The 16,147-nt window shown below is 40.0% G+C and overlaps 1 protein-coding gene across 4 annotated transcripts in view; it reads right to left on the bottom strand.

The window, feature by feature from the left end:
- LOC126248028 (cytokine receptor-like) overlaps positions 1–16,147 on the bottom strand; it is a 475,141-nt gene that overhangs the window by 146,256 nt on the left and 312,738 nt on the right. For all 4 annotated transcript variants that reach the window (XM_049948628.1, XM_049948625.1, XM_049948629.1 and 1 more), the window contains 3 exons: positions 4,168–4,316; positions 3,890–4,047; positions 3,519–3,672 (listed from right to left, as the gene is read on the bottom strand). In XM_049948628.1, the coding sequence (XP_049804585.1) occupies positions 3,519–3,672; positions 3,890–4,047; positions 4,168–4,316 (461 nt within the window). The remainder of the gene's footprint in view (positions 1–3,518; positions 3,673–3,889; positions 4,048–4,167; positions 4,317–16,147) is intronic.

The following is a 16,147-nucleotide window of genomic DNA, read 5'->3' as shown; positions in this document are numbered from 1 at the left end:
CAGAAACGGAAGACCAAATAACAGAGATGTTGTCAAGACGTAAAACACCTGAACAGTTAACAACTGACGATCAAGCCTCTGTTTCGTCTAACTTTCATATTACCAGCCCTGAAATGGTGCTAGCTACTCCAAAGGTGGATAAAAAAAACCAAAAGGAAGCCATCTAACAGGCGTGGAAAACCCGTTGTTTTAACCGAATCTCCTTATAGGAGTGAACTATCTGAAGAAATTAAATGAAAAGGAGTCCCCAAACGTGCTGCATGTAAACGGGAACTCTTCTCAGAGACGTTTAATAAACCTGGGACACCACCAAAAGGACATAATGACAACGGAAAAGTGACGAACGTTACTGACGTCTTAACCAGCCCTTCATGGTCAAGGGATAATAAACTTAGGTCGAATGACAACGAGGAAGAGAGTGAAGAATGTTTATACTGCTATGACTTCTGTGAAGGAGGCTGGATACGGTGTATTAGCTGCGGACGCTGGGCCTACGAAACTTGTGCAGGGACAGAAAGTGATGATGACGAGGCTGTCTACACTTGTGTACTATGTGAAAGTAAGAGGCCTAAATAAAACGTAATACCTGATTCTACAATTCGCAGAACCATGTTTCGAAACCTTATCGTCACATGATTTCGTTATTCCAGTCCTTATTTAAGCTTTAGAGATGAATTCATGCTAGTTCCCCATCTCATCCCGCATATGGGGCAAGACGGGGAATTGGTAGTTTAAGTTTCAAATCGAGATATTTCTAACTAAATGTAATAAGTTTGCAGGTTTCTTTGCATCTATTGTAATTCAATGGTTAAGTAAAGAAATGCTAATCAAACCTACTTGAATTTGTTTATATTTGTCCCTTTTGTAAGGGTTTAAAGTTAGCTTCCCCACCTTGCCCCACCTTCCCCTACATGTATCACATTGGAACAACCGAAATAAAATGTTCAAACGTACCTACGTTCCGTATTTTAATTTAAAAAACCTACCTGTTGCCAACTGTTCGTCTAAAATTGTGAGCCATATGTTTGTGACTATTGCAGCGCCAGTCACAAATCAAAAAAAGTGGTCCAACTAAAACATTCATATTTCTTTACGTACTACACGATAATGTAATAAAAATGGGGGTTCCTATTTTAAAAAACGCAGTTGATATCCGTTTGACCTACGATAGCGCCATCTAGCGGGCCAAGCATTGCGCCATCTGGTTTTCCCCTTCAAGCTAGACAAGTTTCGATCTTTGTAGTTTTTTCGTTTGACGCTTATTTCGTGAAATATTTGGCCCGGTCACGATCAATGGACCACCCTGTATATGGATTCCTGCATTTATGTGATGGTCAGAAAGATATACCACATCAATTTTCTTTTGGCATATTAGGTTATGTAAATACATAAGAAGTTCCTAATCATTAACTTTGTTTCTCAGTCACCATAAAATTCTAATACACCATGATAATCTCATTCAAACATGTTTATTTTTTGTGCGACACTTCATTTATACAGACCTCTTTTAAAGTAGTCTGTCCTAATGAGATATTTAATCTAAAAAAAGGCCTACCTCACTCACCTGTAATCGCAGGAATACTGCCACCGATGATTGTGCCCCCCACCCCCCTCCTCCTATATTTTCAGTTATCATTTCAGCTAATCTACCTTTTCCTCCTCTTGTTGTGAAGATTGTGTCTTGTGTATCCCATATCCCAATTACTCGCATGTATATGAGGATGCTGCACGTAGTTTATCCAGGTCACTATTGATACTGTGTTCCCTATTCTTCAACAGCTGACAATTAAATCAGGATTTTTTCATAACACACATGTGTGTTTAGCTGTCTCAACTTAGAACTTCAGATCTCTTTGCATCCAGACTGCATGAATATGAAGCCGATCAAAGAAACTCTCATGTGAAGTATGCAGTGAATTTCTAATTATTTGCATTAAGTGTTGGGGCTATATATATGATCGCAACAACACAAAGTATTCCTGAAAACACATGTCCTACAATGTATTGTTTCTGTTACATATTATAGCATTGCATGATATACAGTGGACACATCACAATAAATGCTCAAATAGTATACCATGAGCAACAATACATATGTGGTAATGCTTCAACATGGGTGACAAATCCACTTCATATGTGGGTCCTGTTAATCAGCTACACAGGCATCAAGGATATGTTGTATCAGATGTTTGATGGCATAAAAGAAAATTATTTAGACCTTACATTTCACATGTCCTTAAAAAAAAAGGGTCACTGAATTGAACCTCAAGTCCATTCAAGCCTATACAATGGGCCTCAATGTCCAATCCACTACCGTTATCCTCAAACCAAAGAACATTTGACTTAAGTGTGCTAGGACTGCATTTCTCATGAACACGTTGGTGCAGTAAACTGCTAGGGACACAGTTTCCCGTAGTACAGTCAGCTTGTCTCTTAAGAAGGCCAAGTACACTGGTGCCATGAACCATTTCACTCCATACACCATACCATATTACACCATATCATATCACATCACACCACACCATATATTGAAGACACTGTTGGTGATTAGAGAAAATGAAATTACTGACATTAACAGATGCCGGTGTGTTCCTTTTAGAAATTTTTAAGGTTGCAGCTCACCCAAGTGTGACCTTGTTGGTGACAACTGTTTCATTAGATTTATACTGCACCACACTTTATACAACATGTGTACCTAACTATCCAGAAGTTGTTCATAAGAACACTGAATTTTGTTTTGCACTAGGGGCAATGTCATGAATTTTATTACATGTTTTTGAAACAGCCCTTGTATTTGGTAGAATACATATATAAAATATATTGATATTTAATATATCATGTGACATAACAAGGAAATTTGTAGATCAGATTGTTGTTGGGCAGGTAGTTAAGACCTAGGTTGCTATGGAATTGCCTAACTCTATGTTTGTAGTATTTTAATCAGTTGAAAACCAAAGAGTCTGTTAGTTTGTTCTAGAGACAATGCTGCATACTGTGACCTACACTGAAATCTTGCCTTTCCCTATTTTTTCTGCCTGCCATCAGAAGAAATGAAATATGATGTCAAAGACAAGACGTCAGGGCCATTTTTCAATGCTGATAACAACTAATAGATGGACTAACTGTCGCACTCACTAAGCGCCAAAATAGCATCTTGAACATGTAGGATAAGTCACATCCACCTTTCCCTTCCTCCATGCTGTCTGTCTGTCTCACACTGTAATCATTTATCTTAAAAAAAAAGCTGAGCTGTAGGCCTGAAAATTAACTATGAAAATATTACTGACCTATTCCAGTTATAAGAAACTACATCTGTCATTCAGTTACACTAATTTCAGTCACAAGGTCTTACAAATGTAATGCTCTTTGTGTTATAATAAAAATATTTCATTAAGCACCTCACATAAGTTTGACATTTGCTATCAACCAGAAGAACAGATACAAGAATAGGCCAATGTGTAGCAAATAGTTGTTGTGCTCTGTTTGGTTGTCATAGAAGAATGCACTATTATACTTACCATCTTTGGTTTGTAAATTGCACGTGACCCAGACCATGCCACTACTGCCAGAATAATAATTTGAAGATATTGCAAAGTCATTAATTTTGCCCTGGACGAAAGCCAGTTCTGTTTGGGAGTTATTTCTATGTGAGTACGTCCAATACAACTGGCCCTGAAATGTGAAACATGCACTCAAAACCACTTCTTTTGATTTTATGAGCAGGAAGTTTATGTTATTCTTTATCATTACAGTGTATTGCAGACATTGAACAAATTTTCAGAAATGGCAGAACTTCTTATTTCTGATTTTGATAAAAAAAATATATCTCAACAGTGATGAACCGCATATAATAATTCCAGATTATCAGTAAAAATATAGTTCTTCTTACACTACAATGATTTGACTCTTCATGCTGATTCTGACACCAAAATATAGTGTAACTTTGAATCTTGTTAGACCACATAGTATCAGAAACTGGATTCCAGGAAATATGGGTAGTTCCTTCCTCAGTTACATATTTTGTGACACCAGTAGGCTCAGGAGGCCCTGTTAAATAATACGTAGTAGAACATAATAAATTTTTAATTATGACAGTCTCTTAATACCACACAGTATAAGTATATAAAACTAAGTAAACTTTCTGGATGTCAAAAATTGGTAACTCACTCTCATTTTCACTTGGTACAAAAAGGACAGATTTATCCCGTGAATAGCCAATATTATTCTCCGAGATGATTTCAAATCTGTAGCTCTTGAAGGTCAGTTTCTTGAAATGTGCATATGACATTCCAGTGTATTCTGGTTTAATAGTTTTACTGAAACAACACATCAAAAAATTATGTTACTTCTTATCAGTGTCAGTGTCAGAAATTAATTTGTTAATAGTAGAAAATTTGTGTAGTATAAGAAACTTTTAAGAAGGTGACGAACATTTCAGCAGAAAAGGTTTAATATACACTGAGATAACAAAACCCATGATTATCAATATGCACACATACAGATGGCAGTAGCATCATTTACACAAGGTATAACAGGATAGTACATTGGGGGAGCTGTCATTTGTATTCTGGTGGTTCATGTCAAATGGCTTACGACACAGTTATGACCACATGACGTGAATTAACAGACTTTGAATGCAGAATGGTAGTTGGAGTTAGATGCATGGGGCATCCCATTTCAAAAATCAGTAGGGAATTTGATATTCCAAGATTCACAGTGTCAAGACTGTGCCGGGAATAACAGATCTCAGGCATTATGTCTCACCACAGACAACACAGTGGACAACGGCGTACACTTAATGACTGAGAGCAGCGGTGTTTGCAAGGAGTTGTCAGTGTTAACAGACAAGCAACACTGCATGAAACAACCATAGAAATCAATGCTGGACAGAATAAAACGTATCTAGGACAGTGGGGTGAAATTTGGCACTGATGGACTATGGCACCAAACGACCTTTGCTAACAGCACGACATCACCTACAGCACCTCTCGTAGGCTCGCGACAATATTGGATGGACCCTTGGCAACTGGAAAATCGTGGCCTGGTCAGATGAGATCCAATTTCAGCTGGTAGGAGCTGATGGTGGGGTTTTACTGCGGTGCAGATCCCAGGAAACCATGGGCCCAAGTTGTCAACATGGGCCCAAGTTGTCAACAAGGCACTGTGCAAGCTGGTGGCGGCTCCATAATGGTGTCGGCTGTGTTTATAAGGAATGGACTGGGTTCTGGTTATGTCCAGCTAACTGGAAACCTTTTTACTGCCATTCATGGACTTCACGTTTCCAAACAACAATTTTATGTCACCGAGCCACAATTGTTTGCGATTGGTTTGAAGAACATTCTGGACATTTCAAGTGAATGGTGTGGCCACGCAGGTTGCCTAACACGAATCCTATTGAGCATTTATGGGACATATTAGTGAGGTCAGTTCACGCACAAAATCCTACACTGGCAACACATCCACAGTTGCGGATGGGTATAAAGGCAGCATGGCTCAGTAATTCTGCAGGGGAGATCCAATGACTAAGTGAGGTGATTCCACATCACCAGGCAAAATGAGGTCTGACATGACATTAGGAGGTATCCCGTGACTTTTGTCACCTCAGTGTACATTGTTGGCCCATCAACCTGCAACCCTAGGAAGGATACTTGACTTATTGTGCACGTACATTGTAGTAAGAAGAATATATGATGAAATTTGTAAATGTTGCGTGGGTATACAGGGTGTGAAATTTAGTGCAACGTTGTGGTCAACTGTCTGCCAGTTTCATGCTGCTTCAACTCCATTCCAGAGTTCATCAGTCATAGAGACTGGAGAGTGGACTGGGTTGATGTTACAGTCTACGACAGTGTTTATAGCCTCTGGGTCTGGAATGCACAGTAGACAGTTGCACACCTAGCCAATTGATGGTCAGTCTGTTCTCGTTCTCCGTGTTGTGAAAACTTCCGTCAGATTTGAGCATTCTATCGTGTTTTATGTGCGCGAAACCGCGATTGGCTGATTTCTGCTGTATTCTACGAGTTTTCTCGTAATGGAAACACCTAGAAGGTGCAAAGTGTTTCACAAACAAAGAAAGGACCTGATTTTCAAAGTGTACTCATTCTTTAACATGAGGCAGATTTAGGCGAGCCTGTCTGCAACGTTGCCGAGGTGCAGGAACGTTACGTAGTTGCTGCCCATGTACTTTGAGCCGAATTGACAATGCAGCGTCCCCTATGAGCTGCGCGTCCAGAGACCATTAATGCGCTCACCGATTATAGTTTCATTCTCAGAATTGTTTTCGCTGTCTGGAGGCAGCTGTGCCAGTGTATGAATGAAGACACAGTGCGCAAATTGTTATCGATTACGATTTGACAAGCACTGTAATCAGTAAAACAATGAGACTGAACCGTACTCCCTCGATAAAGATTCGAATTAATCTTGAACTAAAGAACTCAGATTCACAACCAGATATTCATATATAGTGATTATTCACATATAGTGATTGCAAATCGCAAAAATCTATTTGATCGTGACTAGAACTTTGGGTCGTATTGAGGGGGTGGTGAGATAGACCTCCACCAAGGACGCAGCTACAGAGGGGTGCAAAAACTGACTGAAAAAAAAAAAGAAAGACTTTTAAGAATTAAGTTGGAGATGTATGTGAGTGTCCTATCCTTCGTTTCTTTTATCTTCTGCACAAGAAAAGAAGCCTTTCCACCATGTAGCAACTACAAACATATGTTGTTATCACAGAGTCTTTTCAGCATCGTGATTTCGTCAAATAGCGCTATTAGGAAATGACTACCGGTACTATCAAATAGATGTCTGTCGCTAACGTGGTTTATGTGGCCGCAGTGTACTTGGTTTGCACAGCTGTCCCCTACACAGCTCAATCATTTCCAACAATACACTTCTTACAGTTAGTTCGCTATGATATTGTTGGATTTCAAAAGTCGGTAAGTTTTATATTGAAGCAGGTATGCTGTTTTACCAAAAGCTTCCGACTGTTGCTAATTTCTGCCGACGGAGGGCTGGAGGAAGATGTGATGGCGGAGGAAGGAAGTAGAAAAGGTGAATAGGATCTGTAATTTACTTGTACCTACAGCCAGTGGTTTTGTTGCTCTCAGTGTTTTTGTTGGTACGATCCACTCTGTAAATAAAAAGAAAAGAGTTCAAGAATAAGTCTTCTGTGGCTCACTAATAATACTACGGGTCTTGTCAGTTGTTGTACCAGCAGACAACTACACTCTGTTCATCTAAGTCGGCCGGCCGTTGTGGCCGACAGGTTCTAGGCGCTACAGTCTGGAACCGCGCGACCGCTACGGTCGCAGGTTCGAATCCTGCCTCGGGCGTGGATGTGTGTGATGTCCTTAGGTTAGTTAGGTTTAAGTAGTTCTAAGTTCTAGGGGACTGATGACAGCTGTGCTCAGATCCATCTAAGTCAAATATTCATGTAAACAAATCAGGGGCTGGGACTGCCAGTAACTGCTGCAATCGCCGATTATAGTTACAGATAAGACGAAATTTTTTACATTTAAACGTTCTTAGTACGGTATATAGTTTTTCTACAGTTTCATTTGGGGCATACTTTTCACCTATAAAACGCACTGTTAACTTGGGGACATTTTAGTCATCGACGACTGTCAGTGTGAAAGATGCGAGTTTGGAAGGCCACCAGGGGCTGGTCAGCTACATGCTACACTCCTGTAACTTCCCAGAAACAGCGATTAACTGTGTACGCGCATCACAAAGCAAGGTCCACTCTCTCCCTCTCTCGCTTCCGCAAGAGAAAGAGAGGAAGGGCTGTGTTGCGGTTAAACGTAGCTGGCAATCGTGCAGCGCCTACGATTCTTTCGCTCTTCTAAAGACACGTTTGTTATTCTTCAGAGTACGTAGTGTTTTAGCACATATTACTATTTATTCGTTATGATTTTGACGAACAGCCTGTAAGTTTTGAATTACCGCATTAAGTAATCATATTACATAGGTGAGGAACATAAAATAATAATATCATTATGTATGAAACTCTGCAAAGCATTTGTCACACAAATTTACGTTACATTTGTGACAAATTTTGGCACTTTTACAAATCGCACGTCTTCATCTGATCCGACCAGTGAGAATTAATACGTCGACCTTGTTGGGTTGCAGTTGGGTCGTTATCGACCCTCTGGGCATATACTGTCTAAATCAAATATATGAATGTGTGGTGCTCATTCTTTCTGACGTTTTTAAAAGAGCAGACACGACGCGGAATCCGCAGTTGTGACACATGTTATGTAAATTGATGGTGAAGGAGAGAAAGGAAAGAGAAGGAACTAAGGATATCAGCTGCATCAGGGCTCTACGCAGAGTCGGCGGCGACGATTGAAAATGTGTGCTGGGTTGGGATTCAAACCCGAGATCTCCTGGTTACTAGAGAGTTGCATTAACCACTGCGACACCCAGACACAGTGTTTGTCGCAAACGCGCGGACTATCTCAGCACACTCCCCACATTACCACTTAGCACCACCTATCCGCAGTCCCGGTCCGTGTGCGCTATGCTATCGTAGTCCAGAGCTGTTGGAGGCGTCGCTCAGCGGCCGTACACCATTGGGTCATCTCGATTCCATACGACCGCTATTGGCATCTGACGGAAAGTTGCAATTCTGTTGCCAACTTAAAGACACCAGTGAGGTGGTGTCAATACGTGATACCACACTGTTCTTTTGCATATCTCCGAAAGAACAGACACCACACATTCATACAATTGATTCACTTCAGTGGGCTATGAATCCACAAGCTTCAGTGCTGATGCACATTTACGTTTGACCTCCAGTGGGAACCTAAAATTAGCAGGCAGGAGGACATCGACGGGTACTGTGGATAGGTGGCACTAGGTGGGAATGTGGGTGAGCAGAGGAGTGCGTTGAGACAGTCCGTGCATTTGTGATTAACAATGTATCCAGGTGGCACAGTGGTTTACGCAATTTCCTAGTAAGCAGGAAATCCAGAGTTCGAATCCCACTCCGTCGCACATTTTCTCTCGATGCCGATAACTCCACATAAAGTTTTAATGCAACTGATATCATTAGTTCCTTTCTTTTCCTTTCCTTTCTTCCCTCCACATTCAATTTACAGAATATCTAAATGAAGTGTTCAAGACATTCTAGAGAATGTTTTGAAGAAGAGAAAAGTGTGTGAAAAGTATGTCCCGCACACGTTGCCTCCCAAACAGAAACAACAACGTGTGGATTCCTGACGCAACTTGATTGAAATGCAAAACGCAGACATTTCTGTTCAGGAAAAAAATCGTCACGGGTGATGAGACTTGGTGTTATCAATATGAACATGCCAAAAATCGAAAAGAAGAACATTTCTGACAATTTCACATGGATGTATGAACGTAATTTGGGTTGAACTCAAGTAAGTGGGGACTAGGTAGAACACTTAAAGCATTAAAACCACCATCTTAACTTATCTCTATTTTTCTTTCATCCAGTCACAAAACTGTTATGATTCATAGGATACAGCTTAAAATTCAGTATCTGATTTCAGAGTCTGTGTTTCACCATCCAGTTTGCACCTTCCTGTGCCTCCACCTTCTCTAAGTGTACCTTCCTCTCTTGTGATTGTAGAAAATTTTGTCTGCTATTGGTATTTGAATTTAAATGGAGCCCAAATTATAATATAAATCTGCTTTCTATCCCTTGCCCTACTATAGAATTCCAAACATTCATAATCATAAAACTGTTATTTTCCTTTCGATACTGAGTTACCCTTTCAATTTCCTCGTTTAATAGCTCCATCTCGTCATTTTCTGCTTGTGAAGTCGGCAGTTGGTAGCGCTGCACAAGGCCGCATGTACGGAGACAGAACTCTTGTGAAAGATAAGTAATTTAGGTTGTAATTAAGTGTAGTTGAACACTTTTAACTAATTAAATACGTTCTTTAGTGAAATAATCAAGCTCACCCTTAAAAGTTTTAAGTTTTTCATTTATTTGCGTAGTGTTCCAGTAATCGCGAAAAGTTGGTTTGTTTACTTACTGCTACTTGGGCCTAATTTTTGGAGTGTGCATATTTAGCGTTAAACCGCAATTGTAAGTGCATTTGCTGTAGTTTAACTGATTAAATACGTTCATTAGAGTGCTTTTCAAGCTCACCATGAGAGGTTTTCCTTTTATTTGCGTGTTGTTCCAGTAATCTTGAAAAGTTCGCTTTGCTTACATGCCACGGCTTTGCCTTTCCGAGTGTGCGTACTTAGCGTTATATCGCAATCTTAAGTGCATTTGGTATAGATTAACAAATTAAATACGTTCATTAGTGTGCTCTTCAAGCTTGCCATTAAAGGTTTTTCTTTTATTTGCGTATTCTTCCAGTAATCGCAAAAAGTTCGTTTTGGTTACATTCGGCTTTTTAGGCCTAATTTTTGAACGTGCATATTTAGCGTTAGACCACAAATTTAAGTGCATTTGCTAATAGTTTACTTACATATTAGTTTCCAAAACATATTTAGTGTCCTTTTACATCTATATTTAGTATATTATCGTTATCACGTAGTAAATCTCTTAACTAATTTCCTAATAATAAGTGTGTGAGCTGCAGTAGAAAAGTTAGTTCAGGGGTTTTGTGCAGCTGTTGTGAAAGGTGGTTTCATTGGAGAAATTGTAGCGGCGTGGGAATTGGGGAAGCAAACGAGACTCTTCCATTCTTTTGCAGGGTTTGCTCAAGAAATAGGATTATAGCTGAACAGGAGGAGAAAATTAGAGCTCTTCAGGCTGATTTGGACAGAGGGAGGGAGGAGCTGAAGAGGTTAAGGGGGGAGGAAGGTATACAGCGCTTAGAAGTGGTAGCTGGGAACAAGAGCCACAGAAAGAGGACAGTGTCTGACAGTTTCCCAATTGACACAACCAATAGATTTGCCTTGCTACCACAGTTAAGTAAGGAAGAGGATCCAGTAGAAGTAGATGTAGTTAAGATACAACTGAATCTCACTAGGAAACCAACTGTTTCAAAAAAAAAAAGTAAAGTAAGAGGAAATTTCTGTTGCTAGGTAGCAGCCATGGAAGAGATGTGGGCCAGATTTTGCAGGAAAAATTAGGTGACAGGTACCAGGTCAAAAACCTTTTCAAGCCAAGTGCATGTCTTAGCCAGGTGGTAGAGGATATAGGTTCCCTGTGCAAGGTTCAAAGTGGTTCACATGGTTCTGAGCACTATGGGACTTAACTTCCGAGGTCATCAGTCCCCTAGAACTTATAACTACTTAAACCTAACGACATCACATACACCCATGCCCGAGGCAGGATTCGTACCTGCGACCGTAGCGGTCGCGCGGTTCCAGACTGTAGCGCCTAGAACCACTCGGCCACCCCGGCCGGCCTCTGTGCAAGGGTTTCTCAAAGCAGGATCATGTGATGATAGTGGGTGAAGTGGGAAACAGTATTGATCAGGGTTACAGTATTGAGTGTGACCTGGTAAAAATAGCCTCTGTAACGACCGATGTTGGGCTGGTGCCTGCTTTTGTGCGGCATGGTCAGCCCCAGTTGAACCGCTCTCTTAGGAGGGTAAATATGGAGTTGGATTAGTTGCATAGGGCGGCCACTCTGTCAGACATTGGATGCGTTCCTGTCGAGGCTATTGGTTGGGGGATTTCACAAGGCATGGCCTACATCTCAATAGGAAAGGGAAGGGTAAACTGGCAGGGTTGTTAGCGAAACCCATAAGAGGGGACACTAGTACTCATGGATGTACCTCTGTTTCAGACTAATATCAGTGTCCAATGAGAAGTTCAGGGAGGCAGGTGCTAAAGAGGTTCAAAACTCACAAGATTCTCACAACAGGAAAACAAATAATAATGTTACCATACTTAACTAAAATATTGGTGGATTAAAGAAAGCCGCACGGGATTAGCCGAGCGGTCTTAGGCGCTGCAGTCATGGACTTTACGGCTGGTCCCATCGGAGGTTCGAGTCCTCCCTCGGGCATGGGTGTGTGTGTTTGTCCTTAGGATAATTTAGGTTAAGTAGTGTGTAAGCTTAGGTACTGATGACCTTAGCAGTTAAGTCCCATAAGATTTCACACACATTTGAACATTTGATTAAAGAAAAAAGTTGATTCTCACAAAAGTAATGTAAAAAATAATGTTACCATTTTCACCAACATATTCCAGGATTGAAGAATAAAGTAGATGAGTTGCTGATTTGTTTGGATGACATTGAATCTGATAATGTAATACATATACTATGCCTGTCTGAGCATCACATTGTGGCTGATATGGAAAAGGTAAATATCAGTGGTTATAAACTAGCTGCACATATGAATAGAGAGAATTAGGTGAGAGGAGGAGTTGCCATATATGTCACAAGTTTCACTATCAAGCTTAGATACAAAAAAGTTTTGTCTAGAGCAACATACAGAAGCATGTGCCTGTCAACTTAAACTGAAGGAGGGCTCTTTTATAATTGTAACAGTATATAGGTCCCCTTCAGGAAACTTTCATTTATTCCCGGAAAACTTGGATGCCTTGTTGTGATATCCGTCAGATAGGGGAAAGCAAATTATTATTTGTGGGGACTTCAATGTTGATTCACTGAAAGAGTCTAATAGGAAGAATGACGTGGAAGTCTTGCTCGGTTCTTTCAGTTTGACATCTGTCATTAATTTTCCTACTCGTGTAGTAAAGGACAGCAGCACATTGATAGATAACAGTTTTATAGACCAAGATAAGTTTAAAAACATAAATTCTTGTCCTGTTGAGAATGGCCTTTCTGACCATGGTGCTCAGCTAGTTACAGTATATGACATAGCTCCATTCAGTAATTCAAAACTACCCTCCAAATTTGTGTGTTCAATTAATTACTCAATAATTAGAAATTTCAGGGAAAATCTTCAGCAGTTAGACTGGGATGAGGTGTGCATGGAACCAGATGCTAATTTAAAATATAACTTATTCAATGATGCACTTGTAAGAGAATTTGAAAACTGTTTCCCCAAGAAAGTAGTCAAATCGAATTATAAGAAACCAGGCAAAAAAACCTTGGTTTACTAAAGGAATAAAAATGTCTTGTAACCGCAGAAGGGAACTGTACCTAACAACAAGAAAGAGTAATGACCCAGAAACAGCCAAATATTATAAAAACTGCTGTGCTACATTAATAAAAGTTATTAAAAGTCCAGAAGCATGTGCATCATGTCTGAGATTAATACCTCTGATAACAAAATGAAAACCATTTGGAATATAATTGCAAAGGAGACAGGGCAACCAAGAGTACAGGTTGATGGCATTACCATCAAAGCGAATGGAAACTTGAGAAACAACAAGCCGGAAGTCGAAAACATTTTGAATAATCATTTTTTAAATGTTGTAGAGAAAATATTATCTAAATGTTCATTAGAAGAAGCAAGGCAGTTAATGGAAGAGGCCTTACCCACACAATTTGATACAACTGAAATTATATCCACCTCTCCTTCTGAAATTAGGAATACAATAAACTCTCAAGAATAAAAGCTCCCATGGAATTGATGGCATTTCCAGCAGGATAATAAAAGCTTGTTCACAAGAGATACGTCAGATTCTTAGCCACATATGTAATAGCTCTCTGAAGCAGGGTATTTTCCCAGACAGACTGAAGTATGCCATTGTTAAACCACAGCATAGAAAAGGGGATACGTCTGAGGTCAACAACTACTGCCCAATCTCTCTTCTGACTGCCTTATCCAAAATTCTTCAAAAAGTAATGTATTGTAGAGTAGCTTCACACCTTTCAAAAAATAAAGTTTTAACAAAATGTGAGTTTGGTTTCCAGAAAGGTTTTTCAACAGAAAATGCTATACATACTTTCACTAATGAAATGTTAAATGCTCTGTGTAACCGGAAGTCACCCATTGGGATTTTTTGTGATCTCTCAAAGACTATCGCACCCAACAGACAAGAATTAACTGGTGCAATTGCAAATGATGTTTTTCAGAAAATCACTAAGTGGTTCTCTGCAAATGGGCTCTCATTAAACTTTGACAAAAAACACAGTACATACAGTTCCACACAGTAAATGGAATGACACCATTAATAAATACAGACTTCCATCAGAAATCGGTAGCTTAGGTAGAATATTCAAAATTTCTAGGAGTATGCATTGGTGAGGGGTTGAACAGGAAAAAACACACTGAAGATCTGCTGAAACGTTTGAGTTCAGCTACTTATGCTAATTGGGTCATTGCAAATTTTGGCGATATACATCTCAGTAAATTAGGTTACCACACCTAGTTTCATTCTCTGCTTTTGTATGGCATCATATTCTGGGGTAACTCATAATTGAATAAGAGAATTTTCATTGCACAAAAGCGTGTAATCAGAATAATTGCTGGAGCTCATCCAAGATCATCCTGCAGACACTTATTTAAAGAGCTAGAGGTCTTCACTGCAGCGTCATAATGTATATAGACACTTATGAAATTTGTTATTAACAATCCGAATGAATTCAAAAGTAATAGCAGTGTACATGGCTACAACGCTGGGAGAAAGGATGATCTTCACTACTCAAGGTTAAATCTAACTTTGGCTCACTTTCTGTTTATGCTGCCACAAAAGTCTTTGATCACTTACCCAATAACATCAAAAGTCTGACGGATAGCCATACAGCATTTAAAAGGAAAATAAAAGAATTTCTTAATCGAAACTCCTTCTACTCAGTAGATGAATTTTTGGATATAGTAAGTGGGTAATTCCCCCAACCCCCACAAAAAATATAATTAAAATATTAAGTGCCATGTAATATTTTGTGTAATATAATGTTTTGTATAGGCACCTTTTATTAACCTGACATGTCCCACATCATTACAAAGTGCTGTAGTCATGATCTATGTAATAAGTACTAATCTAATCTAATATAACTAGTGGGGCTGGGCTGGTACAGCCCCACATTCCATTGCTGAGAGATGTATCCAAGATAGTGGCGATGACGTCATCCAAGATGGTGGGGCATAGACTTGGCAACACCACATGACATCATCCAAGATGGCGGCCATGACGTCATTCAAGATGGCGGATTTTGGTGGGAAGATAGGTCGATTGGGCTACCTCCACTAACCTAACCCACCTCCCCTCCCCTCCCCCAGAAGAATGGCGGAAAGTTCAAATTCCAACAGGATAATGTATCACATCACAGTTATCTCTACTAACCTAATAAAATCGTTGGAAAATAGGTCACTTGGGCTACCTTCACTAACATAAGTTTTCCGACTGCTACCTCTCCTAGAAATTGCTGGGAAAACGAATCAGCCTGTGCTGGAGAGAGGAAGGAGTGTACTTTATTTATTTTTGAATAATTTTTTTGGGGATGGAGTATATATCTTACATTGATACAAAACACACACTCTGACATGCTTGGGGTCACGCCACACAGCCTAAAGACATGCAAACCACTAAAGGACTCTGCAAACATGCCTGCTAATCATCAACTGTCGAAATCATGCACCAGTGTTTATTTAAACAATTTGAGCCATTACCACCATCCAGTGTACTCGCCACGAGGTCCAGAGCCCAACCGCCCTAGTACACAGTAAGGTCACCAGAGGGCACTGTCGTCCATTCCGTGACATAATCCAAGATGGCCACTGTGACTTCATCTGATGAAGCAACAACCGTTATCCAATATGGTGGCAAACAGTGTGTAGTCATCCCTCCTGTGACATAATCCAAGATGGTGGTCTGGTTTGGGGAGGGGTTAAAACGGCGGTAAAACGACTCTGACTGTGCTGCACAAGTCTTTATTTTGCAGACAGTTTCTCCACCATGATATCTAGAGACCAACTGACCTAGTACACAGTACCGCCACAAGAGGATTCCGTCATCTCTTCTGTGAGGTAATCCAAGCTGGTGGTCTGGGTAAAATGATGCTGGAGACAGTAAGGAAGGAGTGTACATTATTTATTTTGAAACAATTTATTTAGGAGTGGAGTATATTTATCACACTGATACAACACACATGCTTCAGGTCACAGCCCACAGAATTGTAAACTACTCCTAAAAAACGCTGTCCAGACACGCAAACAACTCCTAATTTACCGAAATAATTTCAGTACCGACATGCAGACTCCTTCTAAATAATGCAGTACACAGACGCGCACACATGAAATCAACTTGTAAACTGTAAATATAGCGCATAGCACAGCCTACAGACCTGCTC

Source organism: Schistocerca nitens, chromosome 3 (genome assembly GCF_023898315.1).
Source record: "Schistocerca nitens isolate TAMUIC-IGC-003100 chromosome 3, iqSchNite1.1, whole genome shotgun sequence".
Classification (NCBI taxonomy): Eukaryota; Metazoa; Arthropoda; class Insecta; order Orthoptera; family Acrididae; genus Schistocerca; species Schistocerca nitens.
The sequence above is the reverse complement of the archived record's forward strand: the minus strand, read 5'-3'. Positions and strand labels throughout refer to the sequence as shown.